General features: G+C 40.3%; 1 protein-coding gene across 1 annotated transcript; it reads left to right on the top strand.

Annotated features, from left to right (window-relative positions):
* Positions 1–6,780: 6,780 nt before the first annotated feature.
* LOC122542121 (large ribosomal subunit protein uL5-like) lies at positions 6,781–24,508 on the top strand. The gene is made up of 6 exons (XM_043679514.2): positions 6,781–6,836; positions 13,105–13,249; positions 15,272–15,378; positions 16,391–16,522; positions 22,853–22,963; positions 24,434–24,508. The coding sequence occupies exons 1-6, from the start codon at positions 6,831–6,833 to the stop codon at positions 24,461–24,463; spliced, it is 531 nt and encodes a 176-aa protein (XP_043535449.1). The 5' UTR covers positions 6,781–6,830; the 3' UTR covers positions 24,464–24,508.
* Positions 24,509–26,275: the final 1,767 nt, after the last annotated feature.

The raw sequence follows: 26,275 nt of genomic DNA, 5'->3' as shown, positions 1-26,275 counted from the left end.
GCAGCCACTCAATTTGCACATTACACACATGGCAAGATGAGAAAACAGAAGTGCTGGCATATTGTCAGGACTTTGAAGAAGAAAGATGGAAGTATGCGATGGTAGGAATAAGCAGAATAAAATAGAATGTAATAGTGAATGTTTGCATGCTTAGAGTCAATATCATGTATATGTATTGTAATGTACTAATAGTTAAAGCTAAGGGATTTTAAATGAAGCCATCTTTGTGTATTGATGGTTTCGTTTTTTAAGGGGAGAGGTGTGACAATGCTGACACTCTAAAAAGGCTATTTTGTCCTAGGTTTTTGTTTGAAGAGAGATTGTAAAGGCAGAGGTGCTGAACTGGATACTGAGAACAGCCTAAGTAAACAACTTAGGAGGCCTTTAGGTTTATTTTTACAAAGTTGGAACAATGGAAGCAGCTTGAATGGGAATGGCCAGTTCTCACAGACCAGGCTTTTTAGTTTTTTTTTAGCTTTGGCATTCAGAGGCTTTTGGGGTCCCAGAAGTGTTAGAAGCTACAGTGAATGAATACCAATATCGCAGCATTATTTTACTCTTTCGTGTTTCTATTTAAATGAGGGAAAATGTTCTTGTATATCAGGGTCTTTAATTTTAAAAATACTCATTTTAGGATTAATTCTGTGAAAAAAAAAGGGTCAGTAGGGTGAATAGACGAGGTATTTTCCCTGGGGTGGGGAAGTCCAGAACTAGCAGGCATAGTTTTAGGGTGAGAGGGGAAAAATTTAAAAGGGACTTAAGGGGCAACTTTTTCTCACAGAGAGTGGTGTGTGTATGGAATGAGCTGCCAAAGGAAGTGGTGAAGGCTGGTATAATTACAGCATTTAAAAGGCATTTGGGTGGGTATATGAATAGGAAGGGTTAAGAGGAATGTAGGCCGAGTGCTGGCAAATGGGTCTTGATTATTTTAGGATATCTGGTCAGCATGGACAAGTTGGACCGAAGGGTCTGTTTCCGTGCTGTGCATCACTATGATTCTGTGACTAAGTGACTTAAAAATTCCTTTATGTTCATTTTTCATAATAAAATGATATCCACATTATTAAAAAGTACAAAATATCCCCACAGCATAATCCAGATAAGGTAGGATAGCCTCTATTAAATCTCAAAGTACAAGGATGTACTAAAACCATTTGTGTCATATATTAATCTGAACAAAGTAATTTTGAATGACGCATTTTGGAATGTCACTGAAATTAATAATGACTATAAATACCCTTAAATCAATAAAGTTACATAAAAGGTTCATTTACTGCCAAAGAAATAAAGCAGGACCAGGAAAAAAATTAATTTATCCAAAACGAACATCCTTTTTGATTGGTCTCAACGTTATTTGTAACAATTAATGCCCCTATGTTATTTTGCTCTAGTTTTCCAAGAAATATCCATGATGGTTTATTCATTAAGTCAGTTGAGTGGAAGTTAGATTGGTTCCATAACCAGTTGTGATTTTTTTTTTCCTCTGTATTTAAGGAATACACATGCAAACTCCACCAGGTCCACATCTTCCCCAATTGGATTTCTCTAACTATCCTCTTGTGTGTCTCTTCCCCCATCTTTATTGTTTACAGCTCCCTGTTTTGAAAACTGCTCCCCAAACATCTACATTCGCATTAATATCTATCTCACTAACCAAGCTTTAGCTTGCTTGACCTGATCACACAATTATAGAATGTTACAGCATGGCAGGATGCCATTCAATCATTATGTCAGAGCCAACTCTTTGAAAAATCTATCCAATTAGTCCCATTCTACTGCTCTTACCCCATTTTCTAATTTTCCTAATAGAGCAGATATCCAATTCTCCTGGAAAATCTTTACTGGAGCAGATTCAAACCACACTTTCAGATACTACAGCCCTGATCATAACAACTCACTTTTTAACCCTCCTTAATTGTGAGACTGGCAGCTTTGTCATCTTTTTGATGCAAAGTACTCTTTTAAAATATCAACATGCCCTTGTCTCCACAAAAAGAGCTCCTATTTTTGTCATTAGTTCCCCCCAACCTGTCTTCGACTATATTTTTAATTTTTGTATGTTAAAACTCACCGGAGTAGGACACTGGAAATCAAGCCCTGCTATTTTCAGAGTGATCACAAAAAGTTTTAAGAAGAAATACACAAACTGAAATAACACCACAGAGGCTGGAATTCTGTCACCAAGTCACAATTTATTGACACTTGAACAGTCCTTGACAATAGAAATGCCTCTAACAGAGTCAGGCACCAGAATACTAGTATCTCTGATACTCAATCTTTTTATGTCACCTTGGGATCCTAATGAAGGGCGTATGCCCAAAATGTTAATTCTACTGCTCTTCGGATGCTGCTTGATCTGCTGTGCTTTTCCAGTGCCTCACTTTTCAACTCTGATCTCCAGCGTCTGCAGTCCTCACTTTCACCCAATCATATTGTTGTTGGTAAGCTGAGAATCTTTGTAATTGGATTATGGACAAGGGACTAATTATTGATCAGCTTCACTTGTAAACACCCCTGGGCTCCAGTTTCTTTGCACATTGCCAGAACTCACAATTACATCAATAGAGTTTGCGATGGGTTTCAATAATTTGAAAAACATGTATATCCTTGTCCATGTTATCCAAGTGTACCCTAGGTCTCAAACAGTTCTTTGCCATTTCATTCCACAGTTTTAAAAATGCACAAAAATAAAAAAGACAGTCTTTACAATAAAGGATTCTTATGCTCCTTTTAGAGCTATGTTTATATTTTCTGCTCCACTTTCTTTTCTTTCTTACTTACTTTCTAATTCCTCCTCTGTACACACTACTGTCTGCTTCCTTCTGTGCTATATTATGGACCTAATTCTTATTGGACAACTAAAAAAAGTAGAAAAAGAATTGGGAAATCAGGGTATTATTGTTTATTTCATGCATATGCAGGGAGAGCCAATTTTATCACTATGAGGTGTAAAAACTCACTCTAGTATGCTATGGAAACCTCTAATTTTTATATTAAGCATTGCAATATACATATTACAATTCCTACACTTCTCTGTCCTCACCTATTTGCTGTCTTCCCAGTCCTTCACAGGCATTGCCTATATTTCAGCCAAGGTCAACAAAATCCTGTTGATATATGGGTTTTATAGTAGCCTTGACTATGTGTAATCTTATTTGTTGTCCATTCTTTGTACAATTGTGTTCCCATTTGTTTTGCTGGCTTACAATATGACTATAGCTTCGACCCATACCTAACGTCCCCATTTCCTCTTTTTTTTGTTTCATTTGAATTGCAAATTTTACAGTCGCCAAAGGAATTCCAGCTATGGATGCTTTACCTTTCCTTGTCATGAGAATTTTGAGTCATTTCCTGAGCTATCTCTTTGAAGGCCTCATGATGTTTACTTAATGTTCTATCTCGTTCAAATTTTTTTTAAAACTCACTGGAATTCAGTCCTTTCTGGTTTGATTATTCTTAGTCCTTTTCTATAACTACTCTAAATCAAATTATATTGTGATCAATGTTTTCATATAATATTCCGCCTGAATTAGATCCCTCACTGCTTCATTGGAAACATTCCAATCAAGAAGGTTCACCTGTATATATTGCCAGGATCCACCCTTCCTTGTTCTTCAACAGATTTTTTTTCTTGTTTTTATTAGGATAATTGGAACAAACACAGAGAATGTTGGAGAAATGCAACAGGTCTTACAGCACCTGTGAATATCATTTCAAGTCCACTATGGCACTTCTTCAAAATTGGCCAAACTTGAACAATTGACTGTTTCTCCCTCGACTCAGTTGAATCTGCTCAGTTTCTCCAGCATTTTCTGTGTTTGTTTCAATTTTCCAGTAACTGTTGTATTTTGTTTTGTTTGGATAATTGGAGTTCCCTCTCTGCTTTTACTTCCTTCTGAAATTTTCTTCACAATTTTGCAGTCCAGTTGTACATGTATCACAATGTCACATCTCCTTTTTTGCACCTAAATTCTAACTGTATAGATTTTGAATTGTTTGACAAACCTACTGGAATTTTTTGGAGATATAACTAGTAGAGTTGACAAGGGGGAAGCCAGTGAACGGGGTTTACTTGGACTTACAGAAAGATTTTGATAAGATCATACATAAGAGATTCCTATGTAGAATGAGAGTCAATAGGATTGGTGGTAGTGTATTGATATGAAAAGAAAATTAGTCGATAGACAAGAAATGGTGTAGGTCTAAATAGAGTCTCTTTCCAAGTGGCGGGCAGTAATTAATAGGGCACAGGATGAATCAGTGTTTGGACCCCATATATTCACAATATATATTAATAATTTTAGATGATGGAACAGAATATTGTATCTCCAGGTTTGCAGATGACATAAAGCAGAGTGGGAGGGTGAGCTATGAGGAGGATGCAGAGGGGATTCAGTGTGATTTGGATGAGTTCAGTGAGTGGGCAAATGCTTGGCAGATGAAGTATGATGTGGATAAATGTGAGGTTATCCACTTCGGTAGCAAAAACAGGTAGGAAGATTATTATCTGAATGGCAATAGATTAGGAAAGGGGAAAGAGTAGTAAAACCTGGGTGTCCATGTAAAGTAGTCGCTGAAAGTAAACAAACAGGTAGGTGCAGCAGGTGATGAAGAATGCAAATGGCTTTCATAACAAGAGGACTTGAGTACATGAACAAGGATATCTTGCTGCAATCATACAGGGCCTTGATAAGACCACAGTTTAAGTATTGTGTGCAGTTTTCATCATCTTATCTGAGGAACTGTGTTCTGGCTATGGAGGAAGTGCAATGAAGACTTACCCCACTGATTCCTGGAATGGCAGGACTGACTTATGAGGAGAGATTGAATCAATTAGGACTATATTCTCCAGAGTTTAGAAGAAAGATGGGGAGATTTCATTAAAACCCTTAAGATTCTAACAGGATTAGATGATAAATAGAGGAAGGCTATTCCCATTGACCAGGGAGTCCAGAATCGGAAGTCATAGGCAATGGACATTGGGTAGGACATTTAGGACTGAGACAAGGAGAAATTTCTTCATCTAGAGAGTGGTGTGTCTGTGGAATTCTCTGCCACAGAAAGCGGCTAAGGCCAAAACATTGAATGTTCTCAAGAAGTAGTTAGATAAGGTTCTTAGGGCTAAAGGGATGAAAGGGTATGAAGTGAAAGTGGGAACAGGGTACTGAGTTGAATGATCAGCCATATTCATATTGAATGGCATAGCAGGCTCAAAGGGCCAAATAGACTACTCCTACTCCTAGTTTCTATGTTTAAGCAGCAAGTGCCAAACACATAATCATTACAGTCTGGAAGGACAAGGTCAGCAGTTCCATCAGAACACCACTCCCTCCAAGTTCAATTCTAAGCCATTCACTATTCCTTCAGTGTTGCTGAGTCAACTTCCTGGAACTCCCTGTATAATAGCATTGTGGGTCTACCTCCTGCAAATGGATAGAAGCAGTTTTAGAAGGTAGCTCACCACCACCTTCTCTGAGGTAACTAGGGATGGGCAACATCTCATGAATGAATAAAGGAATGAGAATACGATTCACTTGAGCTCATTGACACATTACTGACTGACAAATTGACAATATATTTTGTTGCCAGATGATGAGGTGGAGGCTGGAAGAGCACAGCAAGCAGATGGAGAAGTCTGGCTTTTTGGGTATAACCCTTTTCAGGAACAGAGATGGGGGAAGGGGGAGTTGCAGATAAAGGGGGGGAAGGAGTTATGGGTGGGGAGAAGGGTGGAGCGGTGAGATGGTGATAGGTGAGTACAGTTGGTGGATACACCCTGGTAGGTCAATGGGAGGAATGAATCAGGTAGGTAACTGGAAGGAGAGGTTGGTCAGTGGGATAGAAGGGAGGAGGCAGGGCTGGAAAGGGAGTTGGGAGATGGGTGATGGGTGGGAAGGTTATTTGAAATTGGAGAACTCAATGTTGAGTCCTCCGGGCTATAGCCTGCTCAAATGGAAGTTGAGTTGTTGTTCCTCCAATTTGCAGTCTGATCAACTGTGGCAATAGAAGAAACCGAGGATGGACATATTGGAGAGGGAGTGGGAAGGGGAATTGAAATGGGCAGTGACCAGGAGGTCAGGCTTGCTCTTATGGGCCCAACTGAGATGTGTGGTGAAATGTGCCCTTAGGGCACATTTGATGACTGGCAAAAGTTCAGAGACATTTCAATTTTTGTCTTTTAAGATTTTCAAATGTTTAATAAGCAACACTCCTTCTTTAGTACAATAAAGGATGTCAAAATGTACAGTTCGGCAAGAAGGCAATCAGAGGGTCAATAAAGACAACAAATCGACACAAGGAGTTGAAGTTGAAAAATTTAAATGCTTTAACACAAATGTACTAACAGGTCAGGAGCAAAGATTGCATGAACAAAATGAAAGTATGCTCAGAAGCCAGACTAATGTCTGCAGATTCAGATTGTCAATATGTTCTAGAAGAAAAAAAGTTGCCAGCATGAAGTACTTGGAAGACGGAAAGTATTTGTTCAATTGGTTTCATTGATTTCATTCATGTCTTTGATGGTGGACATGCATAGAATGAAAAGCCCCCAGATGATGTTATGGGCGACTGCCTGAGCTAACAGATCAGTGTTTCTCAAAAACTCAGGGAATAGGAACTAAAGTGATTTAGAGCCCTTCGGATAACCTTTTCAGACCAGGCTTTTCGGTGTTGGGAGGGCTGACATGTCAATGACTGTCAGGTGCAGCCTGTCAATGTGTGGTTGCTGGGCAGGGTCTATATCGCTGATGGGCGGGGTTTATATCGGTGATGGGCGGGATCAGATTTACCCGACATACTGTTCGCCCTTTCGCTGTTGAGCTACTGCGGGAATGGCGGTGAGTTTGCTGTTGGTAGTGATGATGGAATTGGAATCCGTCGCCATCTCTCGGTTAAATCCCTGCCTTTTTGTGGACAGTAATCTAAAACTGTGTGAAATTAGGTCGAGGTTTTAAGCTGTTGTGTATGTTAATCTGTGGTGGTGACAATATGTGAAATTTGTCGGATTAGGCCTGTAGTGGAGCCGCCTGTTATCCTCAGCATAACAGACTGAAGTTCGGGGATGGCAAGGCCCGTCGCCTGTTTCAATCATCCTGGCAGGATGATTATTTGAGCCTGAAACATGTTCGTGAGATTGGCGTTTCGGTGCAGGAATGATATGTCGGTTATCAACAGTCGGTTTTATCAGTGCTGCAGTTAGTTCCATTATAAATGCTGAAAATGACTGGGTATTCAGGAGCAGATTGCTTAAAGTAGCCGATTTTCACCTCTGCGTTGGAAATAGGCTAATACTTATACTGATGTACAGAGACTAGTTGATGAATTGAGATTGCTGGTAAATGAGATTTTCTCATTTATTAAAAATGTAGTATTACTAACATGGGATGGAGGGAGAAGTAAGTTCAAGTAAAGACTCCTATTTACTTGGCATCTTTCATGACCTCAGTACTCACCAGCCAATTAAGTCCTTTGGAAGTGTAGTTGTTGGTAATATGGCAGCTGGTTTTGTGCATTGAAAGATTTTTATAAGTAATAATGTGTTTATAGCCAGGTAATCTGTTTCATAAGGTTAACTGAAGGATACATTGGGGCATCTCTGCTTGAATAGAGGTCTTACATAACCTGAGAAATTAATGGATGATATCTGATCAGGTAGATGTAATGGTTGATAGTAAAGAATGTTGTGGCTGCCTAGATTATTGTGACTTCATTTTCTGAAGTGGAATATCAATCTACTATTCAGTGATCCAGATGGTAAATAAGTAAAGCTGATCACTGATTCACTGCCCAGCTCTCACTGAGCCTGTGGACATTTGCTATCCCAGGTTTGTCTGACTTGCGTAAAGGCTACTGCCATCCTCCTTTCTATAGCTCAGTCAACAAGGCTGATCTTCAGACTGCAGGGGTAGAAAGCCTCAAAAGAAAAGGACATTCAATGTCTGCTTGTTCTGCCACTGATAGCTTTCTACCCCTTCACAGTCATAAATGAATTTCTAGAAAATTGTATTCTAAAGAGGAATAAAAGTTTCAGATTTAGCAGTAAACCTACTGTGTTCATAAAAATATGTCATGTTATTCCAGTGCTTTTGGCTTTGCAAAACACATACTTTGAACCAATTCTACTAATTGGTTGTCACTGCCATGTAAGGTCTTATTTTATTTATTCTCATGTAACTTGAATTATTGCAACTGCAGCTCTATTGAGCATCCAACAAACTTAAGTAGAAAACATTTGAATGTTAATTGAGTTATGTACACTCTTGCTTCATGTCCTAGGTATTTGGATTATTTCAAGACTTCAGCATATGTATAGAAAACCTTTAAATGCACAGGAAATACCGATTATATCAGAAGGTCGTCCTTTGAATGCATTACTTAGCAAGGAGCCTATCAATGACAATTAAAGGGACAAATGAAAAATCGCTAGTCTTGGAGGACCATAGGGCTGCTCCCCTGTTAGACCGAGTCACCTGGTGGTGGTTAAACCTGAGAGTCACCATGCCTCAGGGAAGGGGTGTGGTTGAGAAGGTGGGAACCTTCATAGTGATCACACAACAGCCTCAGATTGGGGGAGCAGCTTCTCACTGTCTATTCTACTTAATGGGGCTGACTTTTCTCTCGTTATGTCACTTATTTAAATGACTTCAATGTGAACATAGGAGGTATGGTTAGGAGGTTTGCAGATGACACCAAAATTGAAGGTGTGGTGGACAGTGAAGGAGGTTACCTCGGAGTACAATGGGCTCTTGATCGGATGGGCCATTGGTCTGAGGAGTGGCAGATGAAACTTAATTTAAATGTGAGGTGCTGCATTTTGGAAAGGCAAATCGGGACAGGACTTATGCACTTAATGATAAGGTCCTGGGAAATGTTGCTGAACAAAGAGACCTTGGACTGCAGGTTCCTAGTTCCTTGAAAGTAGAGTCGCAGGTAGACAGGATAATGAAGGAGGCATTTGGTATGCTTGGCCTTTATTGGTCAGTGCATTGATTATAGGACTTGGGAGGTCATGTTGAGGCTGTACAGGACATTGGTTAGGCCATTTTTGGAATACTACATGCAGTTCTGTTATGAAACCTGAAAAGATTCAGAAAAGACTTACAAGGATGTTGCCATGGTTGGAGGGTTTGAGCTATAGGGAGAGGCTGATTGGGCTGGGATTATTTTCCCTGGAACGTTGGAGGCTGAGGGGTGATCTTATGGAAGTTTATAAAATTGAGGGGCATAGATATCGTGAATAGCCAAGGTTCCTTACCTTGGGGGGGAGAGGGAGAGGGCATATATTTGAGTAGAGAAGGGAACGATATAACAGGGACCTAAGGGGCAACTTTTTCACACAGAAGGCGAGTAGGTCCCATTAATCCATCCTCTTCTGACAGCCATGTAAACTGCAGTTCCTCACCCCTCTGTCAGCACCCCTGTATTTAAGGAGGTTTGACAGGCCAAGACTGATGCGTGTGCAGTTTCATCTTTACAGCACATTAAATACAACCTATTCAATCCTGATCACTTATTGTGAATTCTGTCTTACCTTATCCCCAGCCTCTTTGTTCTACCTTTGCTTCCTGTATACCTGCTGCCTGTCTGGTCCCAGTATCTTTTTTCCCCTTTTTTTTAAATTGGCATCTATATATTTCAAACTTTGTATATTCAACTTGATTGTGCTGCCATTACGTTGCGACTTGAAAACTGCTTTCATGGAGTTGCTAATGTAAGAGCATTCATTAATGTCCCAACACTTTGCCTGTCAAGAGATAGCTCACCAAAACACAATCTTCTTAAGCTCCCGTGGTCATTGCTTTGCCCTATCTGAATTCCAAACCCCTTCTACAAATTTGTAGCACTATCTTTACTCGGAAGGAAGATGCAAAAACAGAATTGGAGAAGATGACTGAATTTCTTGAGCTGATTCATAAGAAATCCAAAATGTGCAGGTTAGGTGGATTGGCCATGCTAAATTGCCCCATAGTGTCCAGGGATATGCAGGCTAGGTAGGTTATCCGTGGGAATTGCAGGGTTGCAGGGATGGGGTGGGATGCTCTTCGGATTGGTATGGATTCGATGGGCTGAATGACCTGCTTCCACACTGGAGGGATGATATGATTTTATGATTATAAGTGAGGAGGTATTGGATGTTTTGGCAGATTTTAAAAGTGGACATATCTCCAGATAGAGATCATTGTATTGCAGGCTGCTGTGGGAGTTGAGGCAGGAAATTACAGGGTCCTGATCAAAATTTTTAAATTCTCTCTGGCCAAAGGGAGGTGCCAGAGGACTGAAGGACAGCTAATGTGGGCGGTAGAGATAGACCAGGATACTGTAGACCAGTGAATCTAATATCAGTGGTCAAGAAACCATTGGAGATAATCCATTTAGAGAGGTAGGGTTTGATTGGAAATAGTCAACATAACTTTTTCAGAGGAAGTTCTTGCCTAACAAATCTGGTTGAATTTTTCAAGGAGGTGACCAAGTGTTTGTATATGAGTAGAGCAAAGATACAGTTTATATGGATTTCATCAAGGTCTTTGCCATGGTTCCACATGGCAAAGCTCATTGGATCCTGGGTAACTTGGCAACATGAATTCAAAATTGGATTAGTGACGGGAGACTTAGTAGTCATATTCTTAAATGATGTATATGATATTCTTAAATGATGTAGATGAGAACGTATGTGTGTGTGGGGCACGGGAAGGAGGTGTGGTGATAACTAAATTTGCAGGTGACACAAAGATCGGCTAGGTGATAGTGAGGACGAAGAGGTTTTTTTTTCACAGGAGGAAAAGTTGGATTGATCAAATGGAATTTAACCCTGATAGATATGAGGTGATGCACTTTAGAAGAAGGAACAAAGCAACAGAATAATCAATGAATAGAAAGACATGAGGAGACTCAGAGGGGTCTTGAGCTGCTTGACCCCAGATTCCTAAATGTGACAGGACAGGTTACAAGGATAGTTCAGGCAAACAGGATGTTTGCCATTATTAGTTGTGGCATAGGTTATGAGAGCAGGTCATTTTTGGAACAGTACTGAGCTTTGATAAGGCCATAGCTGGAGTATTATGTTTAGTCTGGTCTCTGCAGTACAGCAAGGATGTTATTGCACTGGAGCAGGTGCAATGGAGATTCACCATGATGTGGCCTCCGATGAAGCACTTAAGCTTTGAAGAGAGGCTGGGTAAGCTCAAGTTCCTTTCGGAGCAGTCACTGTTGGGTGGGGGGGGGTCCCTGATAGAGGTCCATAAGATTGAGGGGCTTGGACATGGTGAATAGAAAGCAGCTGTTCTCCTTAGTCAAAGGGTCAATAACAAGGGCATGTTTTGAAAGTGAAAGGCAGAAGATTGAGAGCAGATTTTGAGGAAAAACATTTTCATCCAGAGGATGGTTAGGGTCTGGAATCCATTGGGAGGGTCATTGAGGCAGGAAACCTCACAACTGTTAAAAAGTGGTTGGATGACCATGTGGGAGTGTCACCACATTCAAAACTGAGACTAATGCAGGAAAATTGGACTGGTGTCGGTAGTAGTGCATTTTTGGTGGTATAGACTTTGTGGCCAAAGGGCCTCTTCTGTCCTGTACAGCGCTGTAATAACTGTACCATTGGAAGTTAATTGACACTTCACTGTTCCCATCCGAGCCTACTTTGTATTTTGGCAGATCTCCAGGATTTGCCTAGGGTCCTGTTGAGCAAAATGCTGTCCTTCTCATAATCCTGTCCCGAGACAGTGTTTTTTTTAATGTTCTAAGGTCATCTTGTGAGCAAAGAGACGCATCATACTAGGATCCTGTCTATGCCGCCTTCAATCACCTGCACCCCATTAGATTAGATCACGGTTAATCTGTATAGGTCCTTGGCTGCCTACTCTAGGTTTCTCTTTCCTTGCTGTATTTATAAGCAACTCCTCCCCAGTCACATTTCTGATGCTCCAGATCATTCCCTTAAGTCTCCAGTGGTGTCTTCCTGCTGTGGGAAATTGAGCCCTCGTCTGTAAAATCACCTCATTTTTGCTGTTAAGTTCTGACCACCAGCTGAAAACTAATTTAAATCAGCTTATAAACATTCCAGAGAAGAGTTAACCGGGATTGTAGGAACATATTGTGCCTTATAGCATTGAATCTCCAACTAGTCAAATTTCAAGTATTTGGTTTGCATGGATTAGGTCAGGTCATGCAATCTGACAGTTTTGCCTTTTCCATAATGTGCTTATCCAGCTTCATCTTAAATGCATCTTTTATGATATCATGGAAAGCACCATGTAAATTTTAGTTAAATTACAAATTATGGAAATAAGGTCAGTCTCTCTCAGTAAAAACATGGCAGTTGTATTTGTTACGGAGATCTGGACTACCCAGAGGTCAGGGTGGTTCACTGAGGTCAAGGCTGAAGCCTTGACATCGGCAGAATTTGTATTCCAGAAGTCAATGTGGAGCTGAATTTTATATTTATAAATTGTTCATGTCCTCTTCAGCCCATAACAAACATTACAAACAGAAACAAAAAAGTAGAACAGGTGTTTTAAGTAGGATAAGTTATTTATGACTGTTCTGATCAGGCTAGCTAAATAAATCAAGTCAAAAATATATAGAGAAAAGCTGATGTTTAATTCTTCTGTAAAAGAAGCAATGGTGCAACAAACTTCTATACATTGAAAAACAGCTCACATGCAACTACTTTATAATAATATATTTCTGCTCCTCTGTATGCTCTTCTTTCAAATAAATTAAATTTGTTTTTAACTGTTTTTGTTTGTTTTGCGTGGAACGTACAGTTCAGGATCAGGCTTTTGGTCCATTCTGTCCATGCTGGCACTTATGCTCAATTTGAGATTCTCTAATCCATCTTCATTACCATTATACCCTCTATTGCCTTTTCCATAATGTGCTTATCCAGCTTCATCTTAAATGCATCCATACTATTTGCTTCAACTCTTTACGTTAATAGCAAGTTCCATGTTCTTGTCACATTGAGCCAAGAAGTTTCTCCTGAATTCCTTATTTAATTTCTTGTTGACTATCTTGTATTGATAGCAATGGCCACTGAGTTTACTCTTGAGCTCACAGATTTTTGTCACATTTTGTCCATGTGATGTCTTTATTAATTTCTTTCAGGGTGAAAAGAAGGAAAATCCTATGCGTGAGCTCCGCATTCGGAAGCTATGTTTGAATATCTGCGTAGGTGAAAGTGGTGACAGACTCACCAGAGCTGCTAAAGTGTTGGAGCAACTCACTGGCCAGACCCCAGTGTTTTCCAAAGGTTAGTGTTAACGTATTCCTACTCCTACCTGATGTATTTCTTCATATGTCCATCTTTGTCCAAGGACTTGTTTACAACTCCTCACAAACTGAAACTAAAAAAAGTCCACAAATTTCCAAATGAAATCCTGATTCATAATTGCAAAAACATAAAATTTTTATAGTACAGAAGGATGACATTCGATACATTGTCTGTGTTGGTTCCTAAAAGAGCCAACCCCGCCCAGCACTGCCCCCTACCTGGCCCCCAACCCCATCCAACACCACCTCCTGTCTGCACCCCAACCCCATCCAACACTACCTCTGTCCACCCCCCAAAACCCATCCAACATCGCCCCAATCCCATCCAAAACTGCTCCCACATCTGTCCAACACTACCCCCTACCTGCACCCCAATCCCATCCAATACAACCCTGTCCACCCCCCAAAACCCATCCAACATTGTCCCCAACACCATCCAACACTGCCCTGCCCGACCCCCCCCCGCCCATCCCTGCCTGTCGTCCAACGCTGCCCCCAACCCTGCCCATCCTGCACTGCCCCCCCAAAACCAGTCCAAATCCACCTCCATTCTCTTCCCCCAAACCGGTCCAACACTATCCCCCTTCCACCCCAAACCCGTTCAATACCAACCCCCCCCCCCCCCAAAAGCATTGTCCCAACACTGCCCCCCCGTCCCTATCCAACACCACGCTATTCCCCAAACCTGTCCAACACCCCACCATCCTCTCCCCAAACCCGTCCAACACTGCTGCTCCCTGAACCCTGCCCTCCTTTTCCCCCATCCCTGCCCGCCCCCAAACCCTCTCTGGACCAACCAGACTGGACACCAACAGCAAGACTGCTGCTGCATTTTTGAAGGGGGTGGTAAGTCTCCAAATAGTGCTCGCTCACACGCACACATCTTTTTAACTGCAACTTTTTGACAGTTTCCACCTTTGCCCTGTACAAGACAATATTAGAGTGATTCTCTGGGGAAGGGGGGGTTTAGGGTACATGCCTGTGTAGAACTCCAGGGAAAGTGTGTGTTCTGCAAAATAGGCTTGGTAAAAGTGAAGCCTGTGGAATTGGGAAGGAGCAGTTGCAACTTGGATATGAAGTTGATTTGTGTCAGAAAGTCAGTGAATGATTATTTGGGAGAGTGGGAAGAAGTATATAGTGATGTCCCCACACAGTCAGTACGTCAACCACTTATCTTTTTGACAAATGTTAATTATCTGCACTTGAGTGGAAAGGTATGATTTCAACATTTGTAGATAACAGGAAACTTAGATATGCAGTCAACAGTAAGGGGAATAGAAACAGACTTCAGATTAATATGGGGAGATTGGTGAATGGTCAGATGCAGGGCAAATTCACTTTAATGCAGGATAGCCTTAATATAAGGAAATGAAGTATCTTGGAAAGAACTTGGAAGAGCTATGACATAAATCAAATAATTTTAAAGTGTGTAGAGCGGAATCTCGATTATCTGAAGGACACGGTCGGGGAATATTTCATTCAATCAAATGCCGAATAACACAGTTTAGCCAAGCATCGGGACCTTGCAATCTTACCGGAAAATTCAAATAATCGAATGCTAGATATTCAAGGTTCCTCTGTATAGGGCAAATGAATTGTCAATACCAAAATATTGCAAGATGATTTGATAAAGCTTTTAAAATCCTAGGCCTTTTAGTCTAAATCTTTTTGAATTATTCGTAGATCTCGGGAAGAGTATAGTGTCCAATTCTGGTGCACAGACTGGGCCAAATGGCTTTCACCTTTGTAAAATTCAGTGATCCAGTCCTAAGTTCAATTTAGTCACTGATTACTTCAAATTTACAACTGAATGTTCAGTTCTTTGCAATGCACTTCAGATTATTTATTAACGATCTGTTTGATTGCTTTTTTTTGCAGCCTGGCTTTTAGGGTGCTTTGGTAATAAAATTGAATTCTGACTTCCTCATTCTGAAATAGGCAGATGTTCAGCATTTGAGAACATAACCAAGGCAAGTGCTAAACTCACTTATCTCTCTGACAGCTCGCTATACTGTGCGCTCATTTGGTATTAGAAGAAATGAGAAGATTGCTGTTCATTGCACAATCAGAGGAGCCAAAGCTGAAGAAATTCTAGAGAAAGGTCTAAAGGTGAGTTGTTTGTAGATTGATGTTTATTCTTGATGGATATGATGACTAAATTCAGCTGCTTGATTAGTTGGAGGAGGGAGGAGCAAAGGCACCAAATAGAACAACTGTATTTACTATTGTGGAAGAAGAATTATTTCATCAGGATTGCAATCTTTTGTAATGCTGTGAGCTCTTTTCAGTTGGAAGTGATCTGGGACTAGCATGTGCGTGGGTAGAGCACACTGTGACTTCACCATTGGAGAGCAAGTTTAAATCCAGCCCAGAGCAACGGACAAAATTTTTCTCTGCAACTAATGATCTTGTATGTAGTTGTTAAACAGTTTACTTTGGTGCAATCTTGAGATGCATAAGTGGGGGAATAGAAAATGACTTATTAGGTACGTTAGTCTGAAGTTTGCATTGGAGTCCTTTGATATAGAACGTTTAGTCTTCCTCCCACCCTGCCTAATTTTCTAAGCATTTTAAGATGTTGGCTCCCACCAAGATACAGTTGTCACTTTCTCAAAGTGAGCCATCTTATGTGAACTTCATTTGCCTAAGCAGTGAACAGAGTGTGTTGCATTCTGAGACATGTCATGTAAGTCTTTAATTGTGTCCTCAGCTACCTTTCTCACGTTTTCACTTGTTTATCCAATTTGCTGTCAAATGGAATTGACAAGAGATCTTGGCTGACTTGCCTTCTCCACCTTTCCTCTGACCCAGGAAACCAGCTCTAATGGTAGTCTTCACACAGCTAAGAAGTGTGAATCTGAGGCTACGTTTAGGGTCTAACATGTATTTGTGGCTTAGTACTAATTGGCCACTGTGTGTTTAGCTGTTAAACCTTTGGATGGTATATGTAAAGGTTGGTTTCCTGAGCCTCTGGCCATGTATTACACAGATTGTGAGCATTTAACCTTGATATTTGTGCAGGAGAAGTAAGTGATCCATTTCCCAACTCCAAAGTTGCTCACTGCAAATTGATTAAAATGTTGCTTCAGATCTATATCATTTTACCTATCTTTATGTTCAGGTTCGGGAGTATGAACTGAGGAAGAGTAACTTCTGCAACACTGGAAACTTTGGCTTTGGTATCCAGGAGCACATTGATCTGGGCATCAAGTATGATCCTAGTATTGGAATTTATGGCCTGGATTTCTATGTGGTAAGTCAGTGGCTCCCAACTTCTTTAGTATCAAGATGGACTTCAATAAGACATACAATTTAATGGCAGACCCATTTTTCAGCTGAATTAATTGCTCATAAATACATTTACTTGCATTCACAATGGTTATGGCCTTACCAGAGATGTTTGTAACACAGGAGAAAGTGAGGTCTGCAGATGCTGGAGATCAGAGATGGAAATGTGTTGCTGGAAAAGCGCAGCAGGTCAGGCAGCATCTAGGGAACAGGAGAATCGACGTTTGCCTGAAGAAGGGCTAATGCCCGAAACGTCGATTCTCCTGTTCCCTAGATGCTGCCTGACCTGCTGCGCTTTTCCAGCAACACATTTCCATGTTTGTAACACAGGTTTACTGCCACATTGTAACACTTTCTGTTAATTAAACCAAGCACCCAGAAAAGCTCACCTCGCCTTATAATCTCTCAAAATGAGTGACCGAGAACTCCCAAATTCCACTATTTAAAGAAAATAACATGAATTTAATTTTCTAACTCCAAAAATGCACATTAAACAACAACTATTCACAACTCGTAAGCCCTCCCTTCACTTAACTGCTTAGTATCTGCATCTGCCTATGTGCTGTTCCAATATGTTACTTATGAAAATTACATCAACTTAATTTCAAAAACACATAGTTGCTGTCATCTGTGACTTCACTTTTCCAGCTGCTGAAGTCCCTGGGTGGTCATCTTTCCTTTTACTGCGAGTATGTTTCAGATGAAAAGGTACCTTTTGATAGATTAGGAAACATTCTCTATCCTGGTGGCAGTTGTGCTCTGTTGGAGGGTTGCTTTTTCAGACTAGAGGCCTGTGACCAGTGGTGTGCCATGCCGATTGGTGCTGGGTCCACTGCTTTTTGTTAATTATATAAATTATTTGGATGTGAACATAGGCAACATGGTTAATAAGTTTGCAGATAACACCAAAATTTGTGGTGTAATGACATCGAAGAAGGGGACCATGATCAGATGGGCCAAGGAGTGGCAGGTGGAGTTTAATTTAAATAAATGAGGTGCTCAATTTTGGAAAGGCAAATCACGACAGGACTTATACACTTAATGATAAGGTCCTGGGGAATGTTGCTGAAGAAAGAGTCCTTGGAGAGCAGGTTCAGAGCACCTTGAAAATGGAGTCACAGGCAGACAGGATAGTGAAGGTGGCATTTCGCATGCCTGACTTTATTGGTTAGTCCTTTTGAGTTGGGACATCATGTTGTGGCTGTACAGGACATTGATTAGGCCACATTTGGAATACTGTGTTCAATTCTGGTCTCCCTCCTCTTGGAATGGATGTGAAATTTGAAATGGTTCAGATAAGATTTCCAAAGATATTGTCAGGTTTGAATGGTTTTAAAGGGACCTGAGGGGACGACCTTTTCACACACCGGGTGGTGTGTGTATTCAATGCTCTGCCAAAGGAGGTGGTGGAGGCTGGTACAATTGTGACTTTTAAAAGGCATCTGGGTGGGTATATGAATAGGAAGGTTTAGGGGGATATGGACCAAGTGCTGGGAAATGGGATTAAATTAATTTAGGTTATCAAATTGGCTTGGATGCGTTAGACCAAAGGATCTGTTTCCATGCTGTACATCTGACTCTTTGTCAGCTTCTCTGAGAGTGAGGAATTCTGATATGAGCAAGCAGCCTTTCCTGTCCTTGAAAGTCTAAAGGCCACATAGTGCTCGGTATTTGATCTCTGAACAGTTCTTGCTTTTTTTTTTTGGGTTCAGATGTTTCATCAACAGAATTAGCAGAATAATCACTTCTTTTGACAAGAAACTCATCCATTTCTTTTAAGAATTTATTCTGATATATCAGTGCTTAATGTTTTAAAATTCCAAAATATTCACACTAAAATCCAAGCTAATGTGGATACATGTCCAGGCAGGCAGGTTAGTTCGACAGTTGTTCAACAATTGTAATATATTTGGACCCATGTGTGCAGGTAGGCTGCATAATCAGTGGATTTCTCATCTGCACGTGCGCAGTGATGGATATCTGCGCATGCACGGTCATTTAAGTCCACAGAAAGCGATGCTGCTTCCTGATAATTTCACAGCACACTGTGCTGCATCATACTGGTTGAAAGCATGAATGCTGAGAATTGTGATTGTTAATATATACATAAAGACAGATAAGTTGTTTTAAATTGTAGAACAGGGCTTTTTACTTATAAAACTACCAAAAGCCCCACTTCTTGGGTGGGTTTTATACTATGCTTTTACTGCCCTGTAATTTTCCAAGTCCCAGCCTAAAGTGAGGCTTAGTTTCCAAGGATTTACTTCTGTTTGTTCTATTTGTTTCCCAATCTGAGAACCTGTGAGCGGCTTTCCTGGTATTCCTCCCTCTACTGCATGCTGGGCAAATTTTTGAACTTCATTTCGGAGATATCTTGGAAACCTTCCTCTTTTAAAATCCATCTCCACTGTTATATTATATTGGTAACCTAAACTGCTTTCAGCTTTTTCATTACATTCTTGCAATGTGGTGCAACACAGATAAAGATAATGTGAGTTTTAATATCCTTTTATTGGTAACTCAAGATCAGAATATCAACTTTGTTAATTAAAATGTGTACCTGCTTAAAATAATCAGTCACTATTTCTGATTGTAAAGATTAATATTTCATTACAAGTCATAGAACATAGAACATAGAAGAATACAGCGCAGTACAGGCCCTTTGGCCCTCGATGTTGCGCCGATCCAAGCCCACCTAACCTATACTAACCCACTATCCTCCATATACCTATCCAAAGCCCGCTTAAATGCCCATAAAGAGGGAGAGTCCACCACTGCTACTGGCAGGGCGTTCCATGAACTTACGACTCGCTGAGTGAAGAACCTACCCCTAACTTCAGTCCTATATCTACCCCCCCTTAATTTAAAGCTATGCCCCCTTGTAATACCCGACTCCATACGCGGGAAAAGGTTCACACTGTCAACCCTATCTAACCCCCTAATCATCTTGTACACCTCAATCAAGTCACCCCTAAACCTTCTTTTCTCTAATGAAAACAGCCCCAAGTGTCTCAGTCTATCCTCATACGATCTTCCTTCCATACCAGGCAACATCCTGGTAAACCTCCTCTGCACCCGTTCCAGTGCCTCCACATCCTTCCTATAGTATGGCGACCAAAACTGCACACAATATTCCAGATGCGGCCGCACCAGAGTTTTATACAACTGCATCATGACCTCAGGACTCCGGAACTCAATTCCTCTACCAATAAAAGCCAGTACGCCATATGCCTTCCTCACCGCACTATTTACCTGGGTGGCAACTTTCAGAGATCTGTGTACATGGACACCAAGATCCCTCTGCTCATCCACACTACCAAGTATCCGACCATTAGCCCAGTACCCCATCTTTTTGTTATTCTTCCCAAAGTGAATCACCTCACACTTAGCTACATTGAATTCCATTTGCCACCTTTCTGCCCAGCTCTGCAGCTTCTCTATATCCTGCTGTAACCTGCCACATCCTTCCTCACTGTCAACAACTCCTCCGACTTTCGTATCATCCGCAAACTTGCTCACCCAACCTTCTAACCCCTCTTCCAGGTCATTTATAAAAATGACAAACAGCAATGGTCCCAAAACAGATCCTTGCGGAACACCGCTAGTGACGGCACACCATGAATAAACTTTGCTATCAACTACTACCCTCTGTCTTCTTCCATCCAGCCAATTCCTAATCCAAACCTCCAACTCGCCCTCAATGCCATATCTCCGTATTTTCTGCAGTAGCCTAGCATGGGGAACCTTATCAAACGCCTTACTAAAATCCATATATACCACATCTACCGCTTTCCCCTCATCAACCTCCTTCGTCACCTTTTCAAAGAATTCAATAAGGTTTGTGAGGCACGACCTGCCCTTCACAAAACCATGCTGACTATCCTTGATCACATTATTCCTATCCAGATGTGCATAAATCCTATCCCTTACAATTCTCTCTAAGACTTTGCCCACAACAGAAGTGAGACTCACCGGCCTATAGTTACTAGGGTTATCCCTACTCCCCTTTTTGAACAAGGGAACCACATTTGCTATCCTCCAGTCTTCTGGCACTACTCCTGTAGACAAGGAGGACATAAAAATCAAGGCCAATGGCTCTGCAATCTCCTCCCTTGCTTCCCAGAGAATCCTAGGATAAATGCCATCAGGCCCAGGGGACTTATCTATTTTCACCTTTTCCAGGATTTCCAACACCTCTTGTCTACATACCTCAAAGCCATCCATTCTACTTATTTGTGACTCAGTATTCGCATCCACGACAATGCCCTGTTCCTGAGTAAATACTGAAGAAAAGTATTCATTCAGTGTCTCCCCAATCTCTTCCGCCTCCACACGCAACTTCCCACTACTATCCTTGACTGGACCTATTCCTACCCTAGTCATTCTTTTATTCCTAACATACCTATCGAAAGCCTTAGGGTTTTCCCTAATCCTACCGACTAAGGACCTTTCATGTCCCCTCCTTGCTGCTCTTAGCTCTCTCTTCAGGTCCTTCCTGGCTACCCTATAACTCTCAATCGCCCCAATTGAACCTTCACGTCTCATCTTAAGATAGGCCGCCCTCTTACATTTAACAAGGGATTCCAATTCCTTATTAAACCACGGCTCCCTCGCACGACCCTTTCCTCCCTGCCTGACAGGTACATAATTATCAAGGACACTCAATAGTTGCTCCTTGAACAAGCTCCACATATCATTTACACGTTTGCCTTGGAGTCTACTTTTCCAAGCCACACATCCTAAGTCATGCCTCACCGCATCATAATTTCCCTGACCCCAGCTATAACTCTTGCCCTGTAGTACACACTTATCCCTCTCCATCACGAGAGTAAAAATCACCGAATTATGGTCACTATCCCCAAAGTGCTCACCTACCTCTAATTCTAACACCTGGCCTGGTTCGTTACCCAGAACCAAATCCAGTATGGCCTCACCTCTTGTTGGCCTGTCTACATATTGTGTCAGGAAACTCTCCTGCACACATTGAACAAACACTGACCCATCTAACGAACTTGAGCTATAGTCTTGATGGATAATGAGCTGAGCCTTTTAATGGTAACACCAGCTGGTTGCATTTGAAGACTAGTAATTGGTTTAATGGATTTTCCTTACTGTCAGCAAGCTTTTAGGGTCCATTAAACTTGCTCTTCTGACAATCACAACATGCTGGGATGTGACATACTGAAGTTGTGCTTGTTGTGACCCATGTTGTTCAGCATGTTACAGCCAGCATGTGTCAACACCAGCCACTTGTGCCTCATATCCAGTGGAACAGTTGATTAGTTAGCTATCTTTAAGGAACTAGCTCTCTTTTATCTTGGAATAAAACCGTTTACATCATAGCTGCTAACAATGTGACATTGCTAACACCTTCCTGGACTTTGTAGACTAATAGTCTTTCTTGCCTTGCAAACGCCAGTGCTGGCTTAATGTCTTCGATTGTTAATGTCTCAAACCTTCTTCCCAGCAAAACAATCTGGTCCTTGCTTAAGCTGTAAGAGCCCCCTAATCCAGACATCTAGCTAGGCAGACATCAGAATAGGAGCCAGGGTCCCCAACAGATCATCAGCTCCTTTCAGTGCAGCTATCTTACAGTAAAACTGACTACATATTTACATGGGTAAGTAAGGAATAGTGGCAATCAGTTGACTCCCAAGCTCTGATTGCAATACGACACTGCCGTAAAAGGAAGGCTACACCATCTTTCCCATGTTCTTTCAATAAGTTGTTTGACTAATTCTAAATGCAAACCAATCAATGTTGTCTATAGTGTCAGTATATGAAATGTCATGATTTATTCTGTGAAGATGCAACACAGATTTAAGGTAAATACAGTTCATCTGGTGACTAGCTCAGAACTCCATTAATGGAGCAGCAGAAAAAGTCTTGTAACACCACCAAAAACAGCTGATATGTTTTTGCGGTGAGGGCCCTGACATGGTATGGAAGGAGCTGTTCACCTTAAATTGACGCTGTTACCATTACTTTCATAGAATCCCTACAGTATAAAGAGGCCATTCGGCCTATCAAATCAGCACCAACCCTCTAAAGAACATCATACCTAGACCCAGGCACCTATATGTAGTACAGTAACCATTACTTGTGCACCAGTTATGTTATGGTTACCTATTTGGGTGGATATATTATCTAAAGTTCAAAAATGGCTGTTTTGTGTAACCTTGACAATTAAACCTATGTTTTTAGGAATGAAAGCTAATTTTGCAGAAGAAAAGTTTTTGTTGAATTTCTTGTCAGAAATTTTCTGTTTTAAGTTTGTTTTGCTTGTAATTCACAGGTTATGGGGCGGCCTGGTTTCAGCATTTCTGATAAAAAGGTTAAAAGGGGGCGCATTGGTTCAAAACACAAGATTTCCAAGGAAGAATCGATGAGGTGGTTTCAGCAAAAAGTAAGTAGTCTCTGGTTTGGCTGTCTCTTGTTTCCGCTACCTTTGATATAAACAAATATAAACTATAAATTTGATGCTGTATCAAGATGTTTGTATTCTGTCTATCTCCATCTTCATGTTACTTGAAACGTTTAGTTTTCCAAGAAGGTTGTGGAATAACTACCATTGGTAAAGCTGGAAATAATGCAAGATTTAAATGTTTTTACATCAAAATTCCTGATTAAAAATGTTTTGGCTTTCAAGTAGCATCTTGTCCTTTTTCATGTGCCCAATAAAAATAATACTTATTAAATAATGTGCTGCAGAATACAACTGTTGAAGTGGAATTGAGTATTTATTATTTTTGGGGATATCAGCTTTTTATCAAAGCTTTTTCTTGTATTCATCAGGGAACATCACAAGATAGTGGAAAAGTAATATTTTATATTGCATGGGGAAAGAGTAGTAATTGATCAAAACAGAGTCCACCTGCCAGCAAATTAACATTTTCTTCTTCTACAGTCTGAAATGTGTTTTCCTTTCTCATTGGTATTTATTACAAATTGTCCTAATGAGTGCAAGACAAAGCTTTGACAAAATATATCTTTTGCAGCATTACTCAAGTTCTGTGCTACCAAACAACTGTGGTTTTATTTCTGTCAAGAAAAGCCCTTCTCACCTAATAAGATCCTAATGGAATCTCTCTTTCAAGAGAAAATCCAGAATTGGAATTTGAGAATTAACTGCGTGAATGGGTATAGGTATCGTGACTTGTAGTAATACTGTAGTTTGACTAATACAAATTGCAGTGTGCTGCTTTTCCAGTAGTGTCTTTGATGCTTCAAGATTTCAGCTGTATGATTGGTCAGATTGTTGCAAAAATTTCTTGCATGCTGTAAATGGATTGCTGAATGGATCATGCCTTTTATGTTAATCCAAATGATCACTGACATTCTGGCTGGTAGTTAAGCTCCAAGCATTGGCACTAATCAATAAACAGTAACCAGACACTGCAAACATGATGGGCATTAATAATAAAGTTTTCTAAAACTAACCTGGGTCACATTTATATATTTAAAGTTTAGTAAATTGATAATGAGTTTCAGCTGTGGATGAAACAATTAAAGATAACGTACTTATCCATTTGAGACTGGGAACTCAGCTGGCATCATGCCTATTTTTGTTTAATGTAAGTCTCTTCAGGTGTCATTTGTGCTGAATGGTATTTGAGCTGCTGGTGCTGTCTCTGAAGACTGGTAAAATTTACTAGAAGAGCTTTAACTTCAGTTTCAGTTTCTAAAATGATGCTATGCTCTTTTAGACTTCTATCTTGTAAGTAATTACATTAGCTTGAACATTAGCATTGCACTTTGAAACTGAACCAAAGTTGTGGTGTGTTAGGTACAGTTAGGATGCATATTATTCAATTTGGCAAGCATACTGCTGACTAGTACACTGTTTGGTTAAACTTTGATTTCTTTTGTTTTTCAGTATGATGGCATCCTCCTGCCTGGAAAGTAATTTGAAGAGCACATGACAAAGCAATAAAATCAATTTGTAACATTACTGATGTCAAGAGTTTCTTTTCTTGAAGAAAAAGTTTGATTTTGTTTGTTTCAAACTGCTCAGTGCAATTACCTGATTAAGTTACAGAATGCTCGGTTAACCAGAAATTCTGGATATCTGTGCAGTCTTTATTCGCTGGCAAGATCAAGTTAATTTGACAGGAATAAATTCCATGTAACATGGATCGGTCAAGTTCTCATTCTGACAAATATATGGATACTTGTTAGAGATGCAGCCAAATGCATTCTTGAAATAATTGTACCATGAAATACGAAAACTTACAATGTTAAACTGGATTCTGTTTCACCCACCTTATTTCCGAAATGCTAATATTACCATGCTGCTTTGACTTGGGTGTATTTGTTAAAATGAACTGCAGTAATACATAATCACAAAAGCAGCCTACTTGCAAAGTATTTTTACAAATGCCTAATCATTCACAGAAGTAAACCCACTACAGAAAATTCACCTGTGATTCAGTCTAATATAGCGTTGTTTTCAATGTGTTCACTATCCATTAAATTTATCTTGCCTTGCAAAGTTGGAGTTAAGAATCTGTGTTGCTTAGAATAGATCATTTACAATCTGAATGAGAAAGCCTTGTACATGCCATATGGCTTATGGAAAGTCAGTCCCTCATACATATCACTATAACAATGAAGTTTCAGTCATATTCCAATGAATGTGGTTACATCCGATTAGAAGTTGCACCTCATGGTGTTAGGAAAGCTTTTCTTCACCTGTTTTACCTCCAGTATTGTCTCAAACATATGCTTGCCAGTTCTTATTTAGTATAAGGTTAAAAATCTCACACCAGGTTATAGTCCAAAGGTTTATTTGAAAGTACAAGCTTTCAGAGCACTTCTTCTCAATCATTAGCTAGTAGGGCAGGATCATAGGACAACTTATGCCTGAAACGTCGATTCTCCTGTTCCCTAGATGCTGCCTGACCTGCTGTGCTTTTCCAGCAACACATTTTCAGCTCTGATCTCCAGCATCTGCAGACCTCACTTTCTCCTCATAGGACACAATTTAAAGTAAAAGATCAAACTATCCTAAAACTGATGTGATGTCTTGAACAAGTGTAGATTGCTGTTAAGTCTTTAATCACTTAGAATGGAAATGCACATTTTGAGTGATTAATATATAAATCCCAGAACTTCTTTCAAGTCACAGGCCTGAGGTAACTAAAGGTGACATCTCCGCTCAGATCATGCATTAAAGATGTGAGGTTAGAGTCAGTATCCCTACTTTGAATCAGATTGGTTCTATTTTCAAAGTAGGAATTTATAACATGTCACATGGGCTGACTGCCTACAGATTGTGCTTTTTGAACAATATAGAATGTATCTGCAAATGCAAATTCATAACATAGATTTGTGTGTGAGTGTGACAGAGTATATGCCTGTGAGAGGGTGTGTTTGTGTGTGAGGGTGCACAGTGTAGTGGGATCACTTGGTGTATGACATAATTCCAAGATACCAGTTAAGGCCATCCTCATGGGTATATTATTTAGTGTATGCTAATTCACCATTCAATCATTATGATTGGGATTTTTGAAAGGTTTTCAGTATAAGCTGCCTTGTATTTCTGTAGTGCATTTAAGATAAAACATTCCATGGTGCTTTATGGGATTATACTCTGAACCATCACACCAACATGAGACGATCAAAAGGTTGGCCACAGAGGTAGGTTTTCAAAAGAGGCCTGAAAGGTTGAAAACTCATCTTTGGGTCAGACGTAACACCAAAGTTTAAACTTTGATTT

Source organism: Chiloscyllium plagiosum, unplaced genomic scaffold, assembly GCF_037043375.1.
Source record: "Chiloscyllium plagiosum isolate Xiang-an unplaced genomic scaffold, Cpla_swu_hap1 HiC_scaffold_3, whole genome shotgun sequence".
Lineage (NCBI taxonomy): Eukaryota > Metazoa > Chordata > Chondrichthyes > Orectolobiformes > Hemiscylliidae > Chiloscyllium > Chiloscyllium plagiosum.
This window is presented reverse-complemented; position numbering and strand designations above follow the sequence as displayed.

Excerpts from the sequence above, each read along its gene's own strand:
- LOC122542121 (XM_043679514.2), top strand. Across the intron at positions 15,379-16,390 it reads TTCTAGAGAAAGGTCTAAAG|GTTCGGGAGTATGAACTGAG; the intron begins GTGAGTTGTTTG and ends CTTTATGTTCAG. Across the intron at positions 22,964-24,433 it reads TGAGGTGGTTTCAGCAAAAA|TATGATGGCATCCTCCTGCC; the intron begins GTAAGTAGTCTC and ends TTTGTTTTTCAG.